Source organism: Schistocerca gregaria, chromosome 1 (assembly GCF_023897955.1).
Source record: "Schistocerca gregaria isolate iqSchGreg1 chromosome 1, iqSchGreg1.2, whole genome shotgun sequence".
In the NCBI taxonomy this organism is placed as follows: Eukaryota; Metazoa; Arthropoda; class Insecta; order Orthoptera; family Acrididae; genus Schistocerca; species Schistocerca gregaria.
In genome coordinates, this window is record NC_064920.1 from 1,174,828,594 (window position 1) to 1,174,847,101 (window position 18,508).

The following is an 18,508-nucleotide window of genomic DNA, read 5'->3' on the forward strand; positions in this document are numbered from 1 at the left end:
AGCCATGGGTACCAGGAAGGCGCCCTCATACGCCAACCTATTCATGGGTCGCTTAGAGGAAGCCGCCTAGGTTACCCAAGCATGCCAACCCAAAGTTTGATACAGATTTATTGATGACATCTTGATTATCTGGACTCACAGTGAAGAACTCCAGAATTTCCTCTCCAACCTCAGCTCCTTTGGTTCCATCAGATTCACCTGGTCCTACTCCAAATCCCATGCCACTTTCATTGACATTGACCTCCATCTGTCCAATGGCCAGCTTCACACGTCCATCCACATCAAACCCACCAACAAGCAACAGTACCTCCATTATGACAGCTGCCACCCATTCCACATTAAACGGTCCCTTCCCTACAGCCTAGGTCTTTGTGGCAAACGAATCTGCTCCAGTCCGGAATCCCTGAACCATTACACCAACTACCTGAAAACAGCTTTCGCATCCTGCAACTACCCTCCCAATCTACTACAGAATCAAATAACCAGAGCCACTTCCTCACCCCTCAAACCCAGAACCACCCACAGAAGGACCACAAAAGTTCCCCACTTGTGACAGGATACATTCCAGGACTGGATCAGACTCTGAATGTGGCTCTCCAGCAGGGATACGACTTCCTAAAATCCTGCCCTGAAATGAGATCCATCCTTCATGAAATCCTCCCCACTCCACCAAGAGTGTATTTCCATCGTCCACCTAACCTTCATAACCTCTTAGTTCATCCCTATGAAATCCACAAACGACCTTCCCTACTCTCTGGCTCCTACCCTTGTAACCACCCCAGGTGTAAAACCTGTCCAATGCACCCTCCCACCACCATCTACTTCAGTCCTGTAACCCGGAAGGTGTACACGAACAAAAGGCAGAGCCATGTGTGAAAGCACCCACGTGATTTACCAACTGACCTGCCTACACTGTGAAGCTTTTTATGTGGGAATGACCAGCAACAAACTGTCCATTCGCATGAATGGACACAGGCAGACAGTGTTTGTTCGTAGTGAGGATCATCCTGTGGCTAAACATGACTTGGTGCACGGCCAGCACATCTTGGCACAGTGTTACACCGTCCGGGTTATCTGGGTACTTCCCACTAACACCAACCTGGCAGAACTCCGGAGATGGGAACTTGCCCTTCAGTATATCCTCTCTTCTTGTTATCTGCCAGGCCTCAACCTCCGCTAATTTCAAGTCTTTCAACAACATCTTTGTCTCTGTACTTCCGCATCGACTGACATCTAGAAAGAAACTTCCACATACACTCGCGCACACACACACACACACACACACACACACACACACACACACACATATCCATCCACACACACACACACACACACATATATATATATATATATATATATATATATATAAAACAGAAAGAAACTTCCACATGGGAAAAATATATTAAAAACAAAGATTCCAAGACTTACCAAGCGGGAAAGCGCCGGCAGACAGGCACATGAACAAAACACACACACACACACACACAGAATTACGAGCTTTCGCAACTGGCAGTTGCTTCGTCAGGAAGGAAGGAAGGAGAGGGAAAAATGAAAGGATGTGGGTTTTAAGGGAGAGGGTAAGGAGTCATTCCAATCCCGGGAGCGGAAAGACTTCCCTTAGGGGAAAAAAAGGACAGGTGTACACTCGCACACACACACACACACACACACACACACATATCCATCTGCACATACACAGACACAAGCAGACATATATATATATATATATATATATATATATATATATATATATATATATATATATATATATATATATACGCACAAAATTCAAGCTTTCGCAACCCACGCCTGGTTCATCAGGAAAGAGGAAAGGAGAGGGAAAGATGAAAGGATGTAGTTTTAAGGGAGAGGGTAAGCAGTCATTCCAATCTTGGGAGCGGAAAGACTTACGTGGGGGGAAAAAGGGAGGAAAAAGGGACAGGTATACACACGTGCGCACAAACACATTTCCATCCGCACTTATACAGACACTTTGACATTTTCCTTACCTATAAATATTATCCTCACTGTTAAAAACAATGACAGATTTTCTTGGGAATGTAATTTAATCTGATATTTATTGTAATATAGTGAAATGAAGCTAAGAAATTATTCTTCTAACAGGTAGTAAGATTGCTATGGGCTGCAGGAAGCAACTTTCTGGATATCCCACAGGAGTGTCACATCAGAGCAGCTCATTTAGCTGTAAAATCAGCAGATTTTGAGGTAAGTTAAATGCAACAGGAAATGACATTTCGATCTTTTTTGACTTTGCTATTGCACTGCAGCCACATAATCTTCTATCTGTTTTCATGTTCTTCTACATACATACATACATACATACATACACTAATACTTGTTCCATTGATCATGAATGTGACAAATTGTAATGATGTGGAACATGTCACTTTAACATGAATTTTCTTTGCACAAAATTTTTTTTTTTCATTTTTTACAGTTACTATTTCATATCCAAAAATTCATCTATTGAGTAGAAGGAGTTGTCATTCAGATATTCTTTTAATTTTGTGTTTAAATGTTGGTTGGCAATGTGTCAAACTTTTAATACTATTTGGCAAACGACGAAAGATACGCCCTTTTCTGTGCCAAATTCAAATTTAACCCAGAAGTGTTGTAGCTATGCACTTCACTGCTATTTTTGAGCTGGGATGGGATTTAATAACAAATTTCATAACTGAATGTAAGTATTGCAAAGGTACTGTGAATATCCCAAGTTCTTTAAATAAATGTCTGCAAAGTGATCTTGGGTGGGCTCCAGGTATTATTCTGATTAAATGCTTATGCACAGTGAATACTTTCTCTTAATGATGAATTAACCCAAAATATGATCTCATATGAAAGCAGTGAATGAAAATGGGTGTAGTAGGCTAATTTACTGATACGTTTATTATCAAAATTTGCAATAACCCTTATAGCATAAGTAGCTGAACCTAACTGTTCAAGCACATCGTAGATGTGTTTCTTCCACTTAAATTTCTCATCAGTGCACACACTCAGAAGTTTTGAATATTCTTCCAATAGAACTGACTTCTGTTTGTAGTTTATATTTATCACTGATGTTGTGCCTTTTACTGTACAGAATTGTATATACTGTGTTTTCTCAAACTTTAGTGGAAGTCTATTTGCAGAGAGCCACTTAATAATTTTCTGAAAGACATTATTTACGATTTTCACAACTGATTCTTGTTTGTTGGGTGTAATTACTATACTTGTATCATCAGCAAAAGAACTTGCTTTGCATCATCATGAATATAGAACGGCAAGTCATTGATATATATTAAATACAGTAAGGGAACCAACACTGAATCCTGTGGAATGCCATTCTTTATACCTCCCCAGTTAAAGGGCTCTGCTGCTTTTTTTAGGCTATCTGTATGTATGCCACAAATTTTTTAATTTAAATTGTTCTTAAAAGAGGAGTAATTTTAACTGTTAGTACATATCAATTATAACACATTAATTTCTTTTTTGTACATTTTAACCTGATGTCTTAACATATGTCCTACCACTCTGTCTTTTCATCTTTTCAATGCTTTCCATGTATTCTTTTCTTCATTGATCCTTGGAGAACCTCATCATTTTTATCTAACCAGCCCACCTAATTTTAAAAATCATCCTGTAGAGGCTTTAATCAAATGAAACTATATGGTTCCACAGACCTTTTCAAGTCTCAAACATCTATGATGTACATAAACATGCAGATTTAAGTGATGAATGAAAATTTGTACCAAGGCCAGGATTCAAATCTGTTTCTATTGCTCACTGCATATATAAATCATTGATGTTGAAGACCTGAAAAGGTCTCTGGAACTATATAGTTTAAGTTAATTGTTGGTATGGGTGAAATATGAGCAGATGGGTGATTGCACTGTTTCAACCTGAAGTCACAACAGTTTGATATAAATTTGCTACATGTCTCACAGTTGATAGGTAGGCGACTGTAGAAAAGTAATCTGAATAGTGTATTTTTTCTCCCTCCCTAGTGTATTTACATAGTATTTCTGTTTCCAGGTGTTGGAACATTTGATTTCTTTGGGAATGTCCTTATCAGACTGCTGGTGGGATCCTGACCATAAGACGACATTGCTTCATTGTGCAGCAGAATGTGGTGTGGAAATGCTGAAGTATCTCATAAACCGTGGTCATACAGAACATGTTCCAGATTACAAAGGGCACACCCCATTACACTGTGCCGTTCTGTCATCAAATTACATAGGAGCAAAGTATTTGCTTGATGAAGCACATGTCCCAGTTGATGCCAGGGATTTTGATGGAAACACAGCTTTAATGCTGGCAGCCAGCAAGGATCTGTATTACAGTGAAAGGTTTGATATGTTTGAGATTCTGGTGAATGCCGGGGCAGACATTAATATTAAAGACAGAAATGGTAAGGCTATATACCAGTTGGTAGAGAGTGCTTGGGCCGATGAGACGAAAGAACTACTGGATTACATGCAATATCGACTTTAATTTTAACAGGTGTACCACTTAAAACTGGTACACCTCATGCCCAAGATTAAAGTAATGATGAACTAACTAAAAAAAGAATAGGTAACAGTAATGTTAAAAATATGTAGTTATCTATTTATAAGAGATGGTTGAAGTGGTTGCCATGGACATCCAGGCCACTTCACACAAGCAGTTCGCCTAGAGACGATTAAGTGGTACATGAGGTGTACTAGTTTTATGTGAGACACCCCTTACATGGACCAGTGGAAAGCCCTGAATGTTAACATAATCAACAAATGAAGCTGTGGGATAATGTATTTGGGGTACTTATCTACATAAAATTTATTTTTGTATGTTTCATTATTTTTTGAATAAGGTTCTAAAAACCATTTGAAACACTTTCAGCTTGAGATATTTTAAGAATATATAGATATTTATAAACGTTTTCTTATGCACTAATTTTGTAAGAAATACAAGGAGAGAAAAAGAAGCTGCCAAAAGAAGCCTACATAATTGTGGAATTGAGCATATGAACAGGTTGTCAGTGTAAGTTTGTTCTAAGAAAAATTGCACAAATAAAATTTACTTATTTCTTTAATTCTTGAAACTTTCTGGCAGATTAAAACTGGTTCTCAAATCTGTGATTGTATCTTTTGTGGCAAAGTGCTGTAACTGGGTGAGGTATCCAAGCATGAATGTGCTCCCATGACCGCATTCAAATGGATATGTGTGTCAGTGTCAAAAAAACTTACTGAAAGGAAACAAACAGTATAATAATGTATGTTACTATGAAATGACAGAAAAAAGTAACAATTGAAGCACTAATATTAGTAAAATGTAGCATAAGTATTTACTTACTTGTGCAGGTCATAATACATCTACATCTACCCTCTGCAAACCACTGTAAAATGCATGGCAGAAGGTACATCTGATTGTACCAGTTATTAGGATTTTTTCTCATTCCGTTCACATATAGAGTACAGGAAGAATGATTGATTGAATGCCTCTGTGCATGCAGTACTTATTCACATTTTATCCTCACAATTCCTATTTGAGTGATACGTAGGAGGTTGTAGTGGATTCCTTAAAGTCATCATTTAAAGCTGGTTCTTGAAAATTTGTTAGTAGTTTTTCTCGAAACAGTTTATGTCTATTTTCAAGACACTGCTAATTCAGTTTCATCAGAATCTCTGTGACACTCTCCCGTGGATCAGACAAACCAATTAACTACTCATGCTGCCCTTCTATGTATACATTCAATCTTCCCTGTTAATCGTATTTGGTACAGGTCTCACACAGTTGAGTAATATTCTAGAACCAGTCACACAAGTGATTTGTAACCAATCTCCTTTGTAGAGTGATTGCACTACCCCAGTATTCTATCAATAAACTGAAGACTGCTACCTGCTTTATGCACAACTGAGCTGATGTGATCATTCTGTTTAATATCCCTACACAGTGTTACACCAAAGTATTAGTATGAGTTGGCTGATGGCAACAGTGATTCATTGATATTGCAGTCATAGGATACTACACTTTTTTGTTTTAGAAGTGCGCAATTTTACATTGCTGAACTTTTAAACCAAGTTGCCAATCTCTGCACCAGTTTGGAATCTAATCAAGATTTGATTGAATATTTATGCAGCTTCTTTCAGAGAGTGCTTCATGATAGATAACTGCATCATCTGTGAAAAGTCTGCGGTTACTATTAATATTGTGTGTAAGGTAATTAATATACAACATGAACAGCAAGAGCCCTAACACACTTCTCTGGGACACACCTGAAGTTTTATGTACATCTGACGACAACTCTCCATCCAAGATACCATGCTGTGTCCTCAATGCAGTTGAAAGTTTCACTTGATATACCATATGATTGTACTTTTGACAATAAGCTAGGTGTGGCACTGAGTCAAATGGTTTTTTGAAATCAAGTAATACTGCATCTACCTGACTGTCTTGATCTAGAGCTTTCAGTATGTCATGTGAGAAAAGTGCTTTCAGTATGTCATGTGAGAAAAGTGTAAGTTGGGTTTCACGTGATAGATGTTTTTGGAACCCTTGCTGGTTGGTTTTAAGGAGATCATTCTGTACAAGGTATCTCACTAGCTTAGATTATGTTCTAAGATTCTACAAGAAATTGATGATATTGGATGGTAATTTTGTGGATAACTTCTACTATCCTTCTTATTGATGGATGTGACCTGCAATATTTTCCAGGAACTGGGTGCAGTTTTTTGTTTGAGGTGCCTACAATAGATTACAGTTAAATGAGGGGCTAACTCACTGAAAATTCAGGTTGAATCTGACAGGTATCACATTGAGCCCTGGAGGTTTGTTCAGATTTAATGATATCAGCTGTTTTTCAACACCACTGACACTAATACTAATTTCATTCATCTCTTCAGTGGTATGAGAATTAAACTGGAACAATTCTCCTTGGTTTTACTCTGTAAAGGAACATTTGAAAATGGAGTTAAACGTTTCAGCTTTTGATTTGCTACCCTCAGTTTCAGTCTCTGTCTTTTTCACTAGGGACTGGGCACAAAAACCGTTACATACAACCAGAATTTCTTTGGGTTTTATTAAATATCATGTGACAGTTGAAGGGATCATGTATTGCTTTCCTAACAGTCAAATTTGTTTCATTCAGCATCTCCCTATCTATAAACATGGTGACCTTCACCAATTTCAGGAATGCATAAAACTCAGTTGATTGAACCACTGTATTATAAAATTTGTGAATAGTTTGATATAAATCTTTCTTCTTTTTACTTCATCATCCCTCTGCCCCTCCCCCCCCCCCCCCTCCCCCTTTTTTCCATGGGATGGAATTTATGTGCCTCAACTCTCTGTGTCTTGTGTTGTCCTTGTGAAAGTGGTGCAAGTGATTTCTATATCTTTGATTGATTGCCAAAAAACAAAACATTTACAGGGATGTAAAGCTTGTATAAGCAATGTCAATAAATGTACAAAGAACAATGACAATAAATACACAAATAATTAATGTACGTTAGAAATTATGCTCACAGAAATCTTCCATTGTATAAAAACAATTTTGAAGTAATAAAGTTCTTACAAATATCTTAAATTTTTTCAGCTCCTGATTCTTAACTGACTCTGGTAGTTTATTACATAGCTTTACAGATGTGTGTTTGAAGCTGTTTAGAGTTTTGGTATATGAGGAGTAGTCTTTTCTTTCGTCATTACAGTGTTGTGTGTTATAACTATGTACAATAGAATTCAGATCAAAACTAGACAAGTTGTTTTTAATGTACAAGAGACATTGAAATATGTATATACATGGCAAGGTCATAATACTAAGTTTAATAAATAATTCTCTACAGTGAGTTCTAGGTGGTACTTTACATATCAGCCTGGCAGCTTTTTTCTGAGCTGTAAATAAGCATTTTGAGTAGCAATTATTTCCCCACAAGAATGTGCCATACGTCAAATGAGTGTGAATATAAGTATAATAGACAGAAAGCAAATTTTTCTCATCTACGTTGCTTGTAATTTTCTGAGCATAAACATTCCTTTGGAAATTTTTGGTGTTAAATAATTCACATGTGCTTGCCATCCTAAATTATTTTGCAAAACAGTGCCAAGAAACCTTACAGGAACTGTCTCTAAGGTAATTATATTGTTATAAGAAATGTTTAATTCCTGTGTTTTATTTATGTTCATAGACAGGCTATTGGCATTCCACCAGTCAGAAAGTATATCTACCTTGAGTGAGGTAGAGATACTTATGTTATTGTTTGTAGGCACTGTAACACTTAAACTAGTATCATCTGCATACAAGTAACAGTTTGTAGTATCATCTATTACATTGCTAGGTAGGTCATTCATATATAATATGAACAAGAGAGAGCCCAAGATTGACCCTTGAGGAACACCATGGTTAATGGGTTAGAAACTAGTATATTCGTTATTGAAATAAACAGTTTGAGATCTATTAGATAAGTATGACTGATTAATTTTAACAGCAGAGACTGAAAAACCTACAGTTTTTAATTTCAGCAGCAGAGTGTTGTGGCACACAGTCTCAAACGCTTTTGATAAATCAAAAAACTTTGTACTTACAATAAATTTTTCTTCTTTTGCTTCGAGACAGTTACATATATAGCTCATAACAGCATCACATGTTAATGGATTTTTCATAAACCCAAACTCGCTATTTGAAAGTAATTGATGAGAATCTAGATAATTGATTATTTAAATACTCATTAGTTTCTCAACGACCTTGGATAAAAGTGGTACAAGAGAAACTGGCCTATAATTGCTAGGCAAATTACTGTCTCCTTTTTTGCGGACTGGGATTACTTTAGCTACTTTTAATTTTTCAGGGAAGCAACTTTCATCAAAGCAGTATTTTTATGATGTGACACAGAACCTCTGCTATATTATGACTACTAAGTTTCAATATTTTAGAGCTGATATTGTGAATATCCAGTGAATCACTTTTGCTAAGAGAAAGAATGACAGAGTGTATATCTTCTACACAAATGTGTTCAAAGTAAAACACATTTTCCATAGCATTTTTGTTTTTTATAGGCAACATCCAAATAGTAGCTAGGTTCATGTTTACTATCGGGTATCTTAGTAACTACACTATCTACACTGTTTACAAAATAATTAATAAAACTATCATCACTAATTTTGGATCTAGACACACATTCTTTGCTACCCGATGCTAGATTCTCTTTAATGATTTTCCACATTTCTTTTGGTTTATTAATGGCTTGTGCAACCAATTTGCAATTATATTCTAATTTAGCTTTCTTAATACCCATTCTGTACTGATATTTGCATTCTTTATATCTTACTTTGGCATGCAGACAAGATGAATTCTTTGCTAGGCAGTAGAAATTGTTGCATTGATCTTTAAGTTTTCGTAGTTCCTGTGTGTACCACTTATTTTCATTGATAGTCGATACCCTGTTCATTTTAACACATTTATTCTTTAGTGGCAGGCCAATGTTAACTGCCCACATGAATAATTCAAGAAAGTTGTTGAACTGGTTTTCTGCTCCAGTGTTACCATACACACACAGCCAATTAATTTCTCTGAGACATTTTAGAAAAACAGATATATTACAGTCACTAATTGTACTTTGTGTCTTATAGACCACAGAAGGCTTGGTGACATTAAAAATCATTGAATCCATGTTTACATGAATAATAATTCCATGATGATCAGAAAGAAGCGTGTCAATCACATTTGTACTGTATTTTGAAGAAGGAAAAGTTGTAACAATATTGTCTATGATATTCATCCCATAGCTTTTAACTAAGTTATTTATTTCCATGTTGTCAGAACTACTGGAGTTGAAATTAATATTAAAATGAGCCATTAGAATTACATTTACTCTCATTAAAAGCTATGTGTTTAATTAGATGTCCAATCTTTCCAAAAATTCTCTCTTATTTCCCTATACTGGGATTCTGTAAATACAGATAAAGGCTGTTCCATAAGTCACAATGTAACAGGCAGATATTTCAAAAGTTTTCTCCACAGATAAATTTGTTACACTAGGTAGTGGCTCAAAAACAAGGTGGTTATTAATTATAATGGCAGAGCCACCTCATTTCTTATCTTTATGGCAAAAGTAAGAGGCTACTTTAAAATCTGGAATGTCTGTCAAGTTGATGCCATCAGGGTTCATCCAATGTTCAGCTAAACCAAGGACTTCTATTTGCTTTTCCTCAATCAGAACATGCAATGCATCTGTTTTATCTAATAAGCCCCGTGTGTTAAGAAACATAATCTTAGCAGTATAGTTAGGTATAATGTTATTAGATTTGGAGATACTGTCTGCTGAACTATTTCTTTGGTGTTTTTTAGTATGGGCTAGGCCCTGGTCAACAGGAAGTGACCAAGCCTGGTCTGGACTAGACTTGGTCAGTGACACACATTTTCCTGGTTCTTTAAACCTGCTTTCATTTTATTATATTGGATTGATGTAGAAGTACTCTCACTTAATTTAGTGCCAAAGTCTAATAATACTTTTTTTGGAAAATTCAAGAATTCTTTCACTTACATATTTTTTTTACCAAGACTGTTCAGGTGAAGTCCATGTAATGTATGAAATCTACTTCCTAATCTACTGATGTCCACAAATAATACATTTATATCTTTCTTACAAATATTAATCATAATTTCATTTGCTTTTTTTACTTCTAAATTGACACAGGACCACATTGGTAGATCATGGCGGTGAGGCACTGAGAGAACTAGGTCATTAGCGTTTCTTAAATTATGTAATGTTTTGTTAAGGGAAAGCTGAAGTCTTCTTCTTTCATTCTTAGCCACATCGTTTGTGCCAGCCAAGAACTTGAAAATCATGTAACTGAGGAGGAATTTGGGTAGCCTAGTGGCTTGTCGGATGTGGGAAACTACTTAAAAAACTGCATCCAGGCTGTGCAGAACACTGGGTGGATATGATCTGGGGCTGTTAAATATTCTTGAATCTTATAAGTAGTGTGCTGACATGCATGGCTATCCAGGCAGGTCAAAAGTTTGGCTTGGATAACAAAAGCAAACTCTGGTGAACACCATCTCAAAAGTGAAGTTCAAAGGAGAGAGTCTGAAGCCTTTGAAATCAGTATCAGAGTAAGACAGGGAAAGTACTGGTTTATGAATGCATGGTCTCACAGTGATATGCATTAATAAAATCTTCTGGAGCTTCCAGCTATGTCAGGTGGTTGAAATCCCATGAACTTTTGTCTGAGTTCTCCACAGCAAGTGTCCAGTGGTAAATGACTAATGTGTCACCATGGCTTCACCTTTATATAGCCACACCATGGGCTGTGATGTCACCAGTGTCCTCTTACTTGCCAAATATGGTAACGATTTTGCCCTGTGCCTGTCACACCTGCTTCAATGTCACAATGGCCAGGTCCCAGACTGTGTTTAGCTGCAGACTGACATCCTTACTGATAGTGTTTTCAGATATTTTTATTTCTATAGCTTATTTTATAACACTATACCAAAATCCCTTCACTCTCATAATGACAAATGGTTCATCAATTAGAATTATGTGTCACTTTTCTAAAGTGTGTTCTGCCATGACTGATTTTTCAGGATATCATAGGCATAAGCATCTTTTGTGTTCTATACAGAATTGCTCCACACTGTGAACTGTTTGGCCGACATAGCAGCAGCCACACTGACATGGTATCTTGTACACTCATCCTTCACAGACCTCGAAATTTTGTTTCTCTTCAGGAGCCAGCTAACCTATCCTGACACTGTGCCACAGAAAGATAAAAATGTAAGTTTTTTGTTCTCTTCTTTGATAGTGTTTTTTGTACACATCTCACTAGAAATAGTCTGTGATACCTGGTGGTGATTGTAGCGAATTTACTAGAAGACTTTTCAGAGGTGTCTTAGTCCAATTTAAAGAATAGAATAGAATAGAACAGAGGTTTATTGTCTCATAACATTCAATTTCAAGACATTAACTTGATGTACAGGAGACTCATCAAAACATAAAAACTGGTTTACAGTTTTTCTTATAATATCATTAATATGATATACTACACTGGATATTTAATTAATATGTAATTATATTCTGAGAAGGAGAGTTGCTACTCATCATATAGTGGAGATGCTGAGTCTCAGATAGACACAACAAAAAGAGTTTCACACTTAAAGCTTGTAGCCAATGGCCTTTGTCAACGATAGACACACATACGCATCCACACACACACACACACACACACACACACACACACACACACACACACGTGCGCACACAAATGCAACTCACACACACGACTGCAGTCTCAGGCAACTGAAACCACACTACAAGCAGCAGCACCAGTGCGTGATGGGAGTGGCGACTGGGTGGGGGTAAGGAGGAGGCTGGGGTGGGGAGGGGAACGGATAGTATGGTGGGGATGGCAGACAGGAAAATGCTGCAGGTTATGCGGAGGGCAAGGGAGAGATGGGGAAGGGGATGGGGGTGTTGGCAGGAAGCATTGTGGGAGGGGTGGGAAGGATAGTGCGCAGGCCTGACCTCCACCTAACCTGCAGCATTTCACTATTCACCATCTTCATCATACTATCTGTCCCACTCCCCATCCTAGCCTCCTCCTTATCTTCACCCCATCACCACTCCCATCATGCACTGCTGTTTGCAGTGTGGTTTCAGTTGCCTGGAGTGTGTGTGTGTGTGTGTATTGTTGACAAAATCCACTGGTCGAAAGATTTAAGTGTGAAACTCCTTTTGTTGTGCCTATCTGCGACTCAGCATCTCCACTATATGAAGTAGCAACTTTCCTTCTCATAATACTGTTACATTCCATCCTGAATTTTTCATTGTTTAATATGTAATTAATAATTTTCTTAAAAAGTAACGAACTTTTGAAGATAAAAAGTGCTAAATACTTCATCTCTCCAGCTTTAATTTTCATGTTATCCTTCATGAATTCTGCTATAGAATACTAATATTTCTGCACTATTTCCTCATATAAAGATTTTTGAATGTTTCTGAATTTATAATGAGCAGTTCTCTTCCCTTTACATTGTTATAAATTTTCATACGAATATACTTTGAAGTTTGAGCATAAGGTTTTAAACAGTGTGTGGGCAACATAAAATTATTTTGATTTATGGTGTTGTAACCATGTTGAAAATGATTTTCTAAAACTAAATCAGGGTTACTATGTACAGAGATAATCAGCTCATAGATGTATAGGCTGGCCATAGTGGCTGAGCAGTTCTAGACACTTCCGTCTGGAACCGCATGACCGCTACGGTCGCAGGTTCGAATCCTGCCTCAAGCATGGATGTGTGTGATGTCCTTAGGTTAGTTAGGTTTAAGTAGTTCTAAGTTCTAGGGGACTGATGACCTCAGATGTTAAGTCCCATAGTGCTCAGAGCCATTTGAACCATAGATGTATAGTGAGGAAACATGTAATCTCTCCCCTCCTTCCTAATCCTGTCTATTGTCCACATTAGTCATTTATGAAGATTTGAGAAGAGCGAAGATTACAATAAACTTTCTAGTTTACTTAGGAGAAAATCTCCAACCCAGCTGGTAATCGAACTTGGGCCCGCTTGGAAGGGAGGCTAGCATGTAACCACCCAGCTAAACTGGCAGACAGACTTGGAGGAAAATGTGACTAACACTGTGGAAGGCGACTGGCCTGTCATTATCAGGCAGTTGGCCTGCCAGCTCTGGTTAAGTCAGACAACCATGTAGAACATTCTCCATGACAATTGTTGGTATCCTTATCACTTGTAGCATGTGCAGGGCTAACTAGCAACAGATTTTCCACATCAGAAGCAGTTTTGTCACTAGTTTCTTCACCAGGAAACCTTAATTCTGGCATTTATGTCATCTATCCCATTAACAAATGAGGCCACCTTTAAGTGAACTGGTATCTTTAAGTCATCTGTGGGATAGTATGCAGAACCCTCATGGTATGGTGACAGTGAATTGTCAGTATCAGTGCAGCCAGAATGTGTGGGCCAGGATAACTGGTGACCATATTTTGGTACCAGTCTTCCTTCCACATGAGATAACGGGCCAGAAATATTGGCATTTCTTGCAGGTGACTTTGCCTCCCCTGCTGTAAGAAGTGCCGTTGTTGTTTCGAAAACTTATGTGGTTGCTACATGATGGTGCTCTAGGCCACTTTGCTGTTGATTTGGTCTTCCAGCTTCTTTTTCACCTTCCTGGCTGTTTGTCTTACTTTCTTGGCCATATTAGATGCAGACCTGACTGCATCGGCTATCCTCATTTTTTTGCAGTGTTGGAGCCCGGTGATCATATTTTCACCAGGATTAATTGTTAATTCCCAGCTTTTTGAATACAAAGTCATTTTTCCAGTTAAACAGTTTAGTTGCTTGTCTATTTTTGTGCCCAGTGCCTACTTTGCTGTATATGTTTAACTCTAATCACTGCACGGCTCTGTTATATTTAGTATATTGATAAGTTCACCTAGTATTGAGTGCATCACATATTTACTTCGTTTTCATACATTTTACACATGACTAGTATGTTCGTGTTCCCTTTCTATTCATTTCATAGACTACATAAATCAGATAATGTGGATCATCTACTGTTACAGAATTTTATCACTCTTTTCTTGCAACAGAGTACCGTAGGGTACGAGGGGCCCTCTGCCGGTCATGTTCCTCCAACCACTTCCTGCTTGTGTGGAATTCTGACGTTAGCACTAACAGAGGGTGCTGCTTATGTGCAGCACTATGTTTTCTTTCATTTGTGGCTCCTTTGGTGATTTGTTTCATGGTTGTTTAATATTACCCAGTACATTATCAACAGTGTTTAATGTTTATTTAGTTATTTATTTATTTATTTATTTGGTCCTGTTGATTACATATTATACAGCCAGTGTACAAGTAATATAGGATAAGTCAATTGATGCAATTACAGTAGTACATGAACATTTATACATCACATTGCATAGACATTTGTTTATTTAACAATAACAATTACTTGCATGCAGTATTAAAGCCTGCATTATGCCAAAATCAGTTTACTTTAAGTGAATGCTCAAGAGAGTGGGATACATGGGAGTTCACATTTTCTCATAATGAAACAAATAAATTTACATTTTATCACCACAATTTCAGTTAAACTACAAGTAGCAGCATCACACTTTATCTTTCAGGGAGTGCTTTCTTTAGGCAGTTTCCCCAACTCTTACACCTTATAACCTTAAGTATTCACTCATTTTATAGAAAGTTTATTCGATGAGTAATAATTTTAGTTTCCTTTTGAAAACCTGTACATTATTTATTTCTTTTTTTTTATATTGATGAGGAGCTTATTAAAGACCTTTATACCTAACTCAGTAACTCCCCTATGTACTTTAATGAGAGTTGCAGAGCCTTGGTGAGAATTATTCACGTGACTTGTGTAAGTCACAATTTTTCTGAAACAATTCCCTGTTGTTGGCTAAAAACAACATCACTGAGTATATATACTGACCTGTGATGGTAAGTATCCTGAGAGATTTGAAGAGACCTCTGCAAGATGCCCAATTAGGGACCCCACATATTAGCCTCACTGCTTATTTTTGTATTCTGATGACTTTTTCAACAACTCCAGTATTTCCTCAGAAGATTATGCCTGAGGAATGAACAGAATGAAAATATGCAAAATATGACAACAACATTATTTCTCTGTCTACTAACTGATGGAGAGCTCTCAGTGCAAAGCACGATGAGCTAAGTTTCTTGACCAGTTGATCAATTTGTTCTTTCCATCTTAGGTGATTGTCTATCTGAATTTTGTATGTGTGGTTTCATTAATTCTGAGATTGTTAACATGTATTTCAGGAACTTTATTTTTTGTCAGAAACTGTATCATATTGGTTTTTGAAAGATTTAAGGTTAGGCTATTCGCAGTGAACCATTTGTGTACTTGAGTAGAGACTGTCATGTCTGTATCCTGCATTGTGGAGGTGGGTCCTTTTATGAGCATACTTATATCATCGGCAATTGCTCTGTTATTAATTGTGATTGGTAGATCATTAATGTAGATCAGGAAAATTAATGGCCCAAGAATTGAGCTGTGCGGGACTCTATACTTTATATTTCCCCAGTCTGATTTTATTCTGTACCTGTCCCCCTTAAGACAACCCTTTGCTTCCTGTTCTGTAAGTATGATTCTAACCAAGTCAAAGATTTATCTTTAATGCCATAATCTGGAAGCTTTTTTGAGAGTGTGTTGTGATCTACACAATCAAATGCCTTGGCAAGGTCACAAAATATCCCCATTGGATACCTTTCGTAATTTAGTCCACCTAAAATTTCATCTGTTAGGTCAAATATAGCTCTGTCTGTGGAGGAGCCCTTACGAAAGCTGAACTGTGTAGAAGCCAGTAAGCCATTTTGTGTAGTGTGACTATAAATCCAATCATACACTATTCTCTCAAATATCTTTGAGAATACTGGCAGCAGAGAGATGGGTCGATGGTTGGATATTTCATCCCTTGCTCCACTTTTGTGGATTGGCATCCTACTGCATGTTTTAATCTATCTGGGAACACACCAGTTTCCATAGATTGGTTAAGCAAATAGCACAATATATAACTGATTAAGTCTGCACATGATTTTAAAATCCTACTTGATATGCCATCATATCCACCGGAATCTGAGTTTTTGAGTAATTTTATGGTTTTTTCAATTTCTTTAGGGGTTGTACTTCTGAAATGAAGTTCTACTTTAGATGTTATTTGCATATGGTTAAGTAGTTCAATAGCTTCTGTGTGAGACTGCTTATTATGGTTCACTGTTTTTTCAGGTATAGAGACAGAAAAAAAAAGTTGAAATCTGAGGCTGCAATTTTGTGTTTATTATTGTCAGTTTTTATGTTCCTATTTGTCTCACTTTTTATGATGTGCCATATGGTTTTTTATTTTCTTGTTTGAGTTGCTAATTTTTTGTGCATAGTGAACTGTTTGGCCTTCTTGATTACACTTGTTAGAATTTTACAGTATTTCTTGTAATGTAACTTTACTGATGGGTCTGTACTAGTCCTCTGTTGTACATACAGATCTCTCTTTTTGTTACATGATATTTTTATGCCAGTAGTTAACCACTCTTTCCTTTTACTACAGGTTGGTTTGATTTTAATCTGCCTTTGGGGGAAAGAAGCTTCAAAATGTTTTAGGAATAAGTTCAGGAATGAGTTGAACTTCTCATTCACTGTATCAGCCAGGTATACTTCCTCCCATTGTTCATGGCATAAACTGTTTCTGAACAACCAAGTAGATTCAGCATTTATTGTTCTAACATGTTTAATTTGGTTACAATGGCCATGTGTTGTTTTTCTGCTTGGGTTGTCATTTGACCACCATGATCAGACAGACCATTTGTTACTGCCCGTGTCATCACTTCACTGCAATTTGTGGGATCTAAGAACAGATTATCAATCAGTGTCTTCCTGTTCCCATATATTCTTGTTGGGAATGAGCTCTTGGGGAGCAGATTGAAGGTTAACAGTAGTGATTCTGTGGTGCCGATGTGGTCGAGTCCAGTATCGATCTGAGTATCACCTTTGAACTAAGCTAAACATTATCTTTGTGCAGTTCCACCATCCAGTTCTTTGTAAGCCTTGCTTGTGTAAAGAGGTGAATAAATGAACTCCTGATAATAAGGTGTTGTTTGATGTAACTGACCCGAACATCCACCCCACTGGTGACCCCAAGTTGTAATGTCTTCTGTTTTCGCCATTTTACTGTGTCCGCGACCTCCGCGACGGTTATTTTCACGTGTATTACATCTATACAAAATTCAAACAATGACTGTGGCCCAACGCCTAACACTAGATTTTGTGATCGACATGCACCGTATTGCGGTCGATATACAGCTGCCATGACTGTAACACGATGCCTCTTACTCGACGATTACACTGATTTTGCCGGATGTTTTCGAGCCTGCAACAATAAGTGAGGTTAGGAGTGTGCATTACTCCGGCTATCAAACGCCTTTTTTCCCACCACATGTGCCCTCACTCATTGACTGTGCAGTTACCTCTTATGGATCTCTGTGCAGTGCGGGACCAATGCCAATTTCTGCAAATGCCTCGCTGGACAACCTACCACCACCAGGACAATGATTTGCTACGCCGCAATCCATACCGTACCACGAAGATACCTGCCACATGGGCGGAACTGCTTTGTTCACAAGTCAACCTCCTTAGCATCCTGCCTCGGTTCAGCATCAGCACATGTCTTCCTACTTCGATACCTCAGACAGCAACACGAACAATAACTTGTTATCTGTGCCTGACCTCCACCTCTGTCCCACTGCTACAACTTAGTGTTTTGTGCCACGACATTCATCTTATCTACACACCGTTTTGTGTGGAGTGACTATGAACAGTGAACATTCGCACATTCTGTCCTACATTCGACATCATTTCCCACACTGTGGTTCTGGACAGTCGACACCTCCGCAGCCTCCATGAAACACAGGTGTCCCTGGCTCTGATCAAACGTCGAGCTTTCCATGGACTAACACGCGTTCTCAAACTTTGAACTTTTTCTCACCTGT

General features: G+C 37.7%; 2 protein-coding genes across 4 annotated transcripts in view; both read left to right on the forward strand.

Annotated features, from left to right (window-relative positions):
- Positions 1 to 7,561, forward strand: part of LOC126284427 (serine/threonine-protein phosphatase 6 regulatory ankyrin repeat subunit B-like) — a 254,964-nt gene extending 247,403 nt beyond the window's left edge. For all 3 annotated transcript variants that reach the window (XM_049983349.1, XM_049983357.1, XM_049983365.1), the window contains 2 exons: positions 2,125 to 2,226; positions 4,033 to 7,561. In XM_049983349.1, coding sequence (XP_049839306.1) covers positions 2,125 to 2,226; positions 4,033 to 4,491 — 561 coding nt within the window. In that variant the 3' untranslated portion in view covers positions 4,492 to 7,561. The remainder of the gene's footprint in view (positions 1 to 2,124; positions 2,227 to 4,032) is intronic.
- LOC126284419 (serine/threonine-protein phosphatase 6 regulatory ankyrin repeat subunit C-like) overlaps positions 1 to 18,508 on the forward strand; it is a 591,030-nt gene that overhangs the window by 249,544 nt on the left and 322,978 nt on the right. The gene's annotated exons all lie outside the window — the stretch shown is intronic.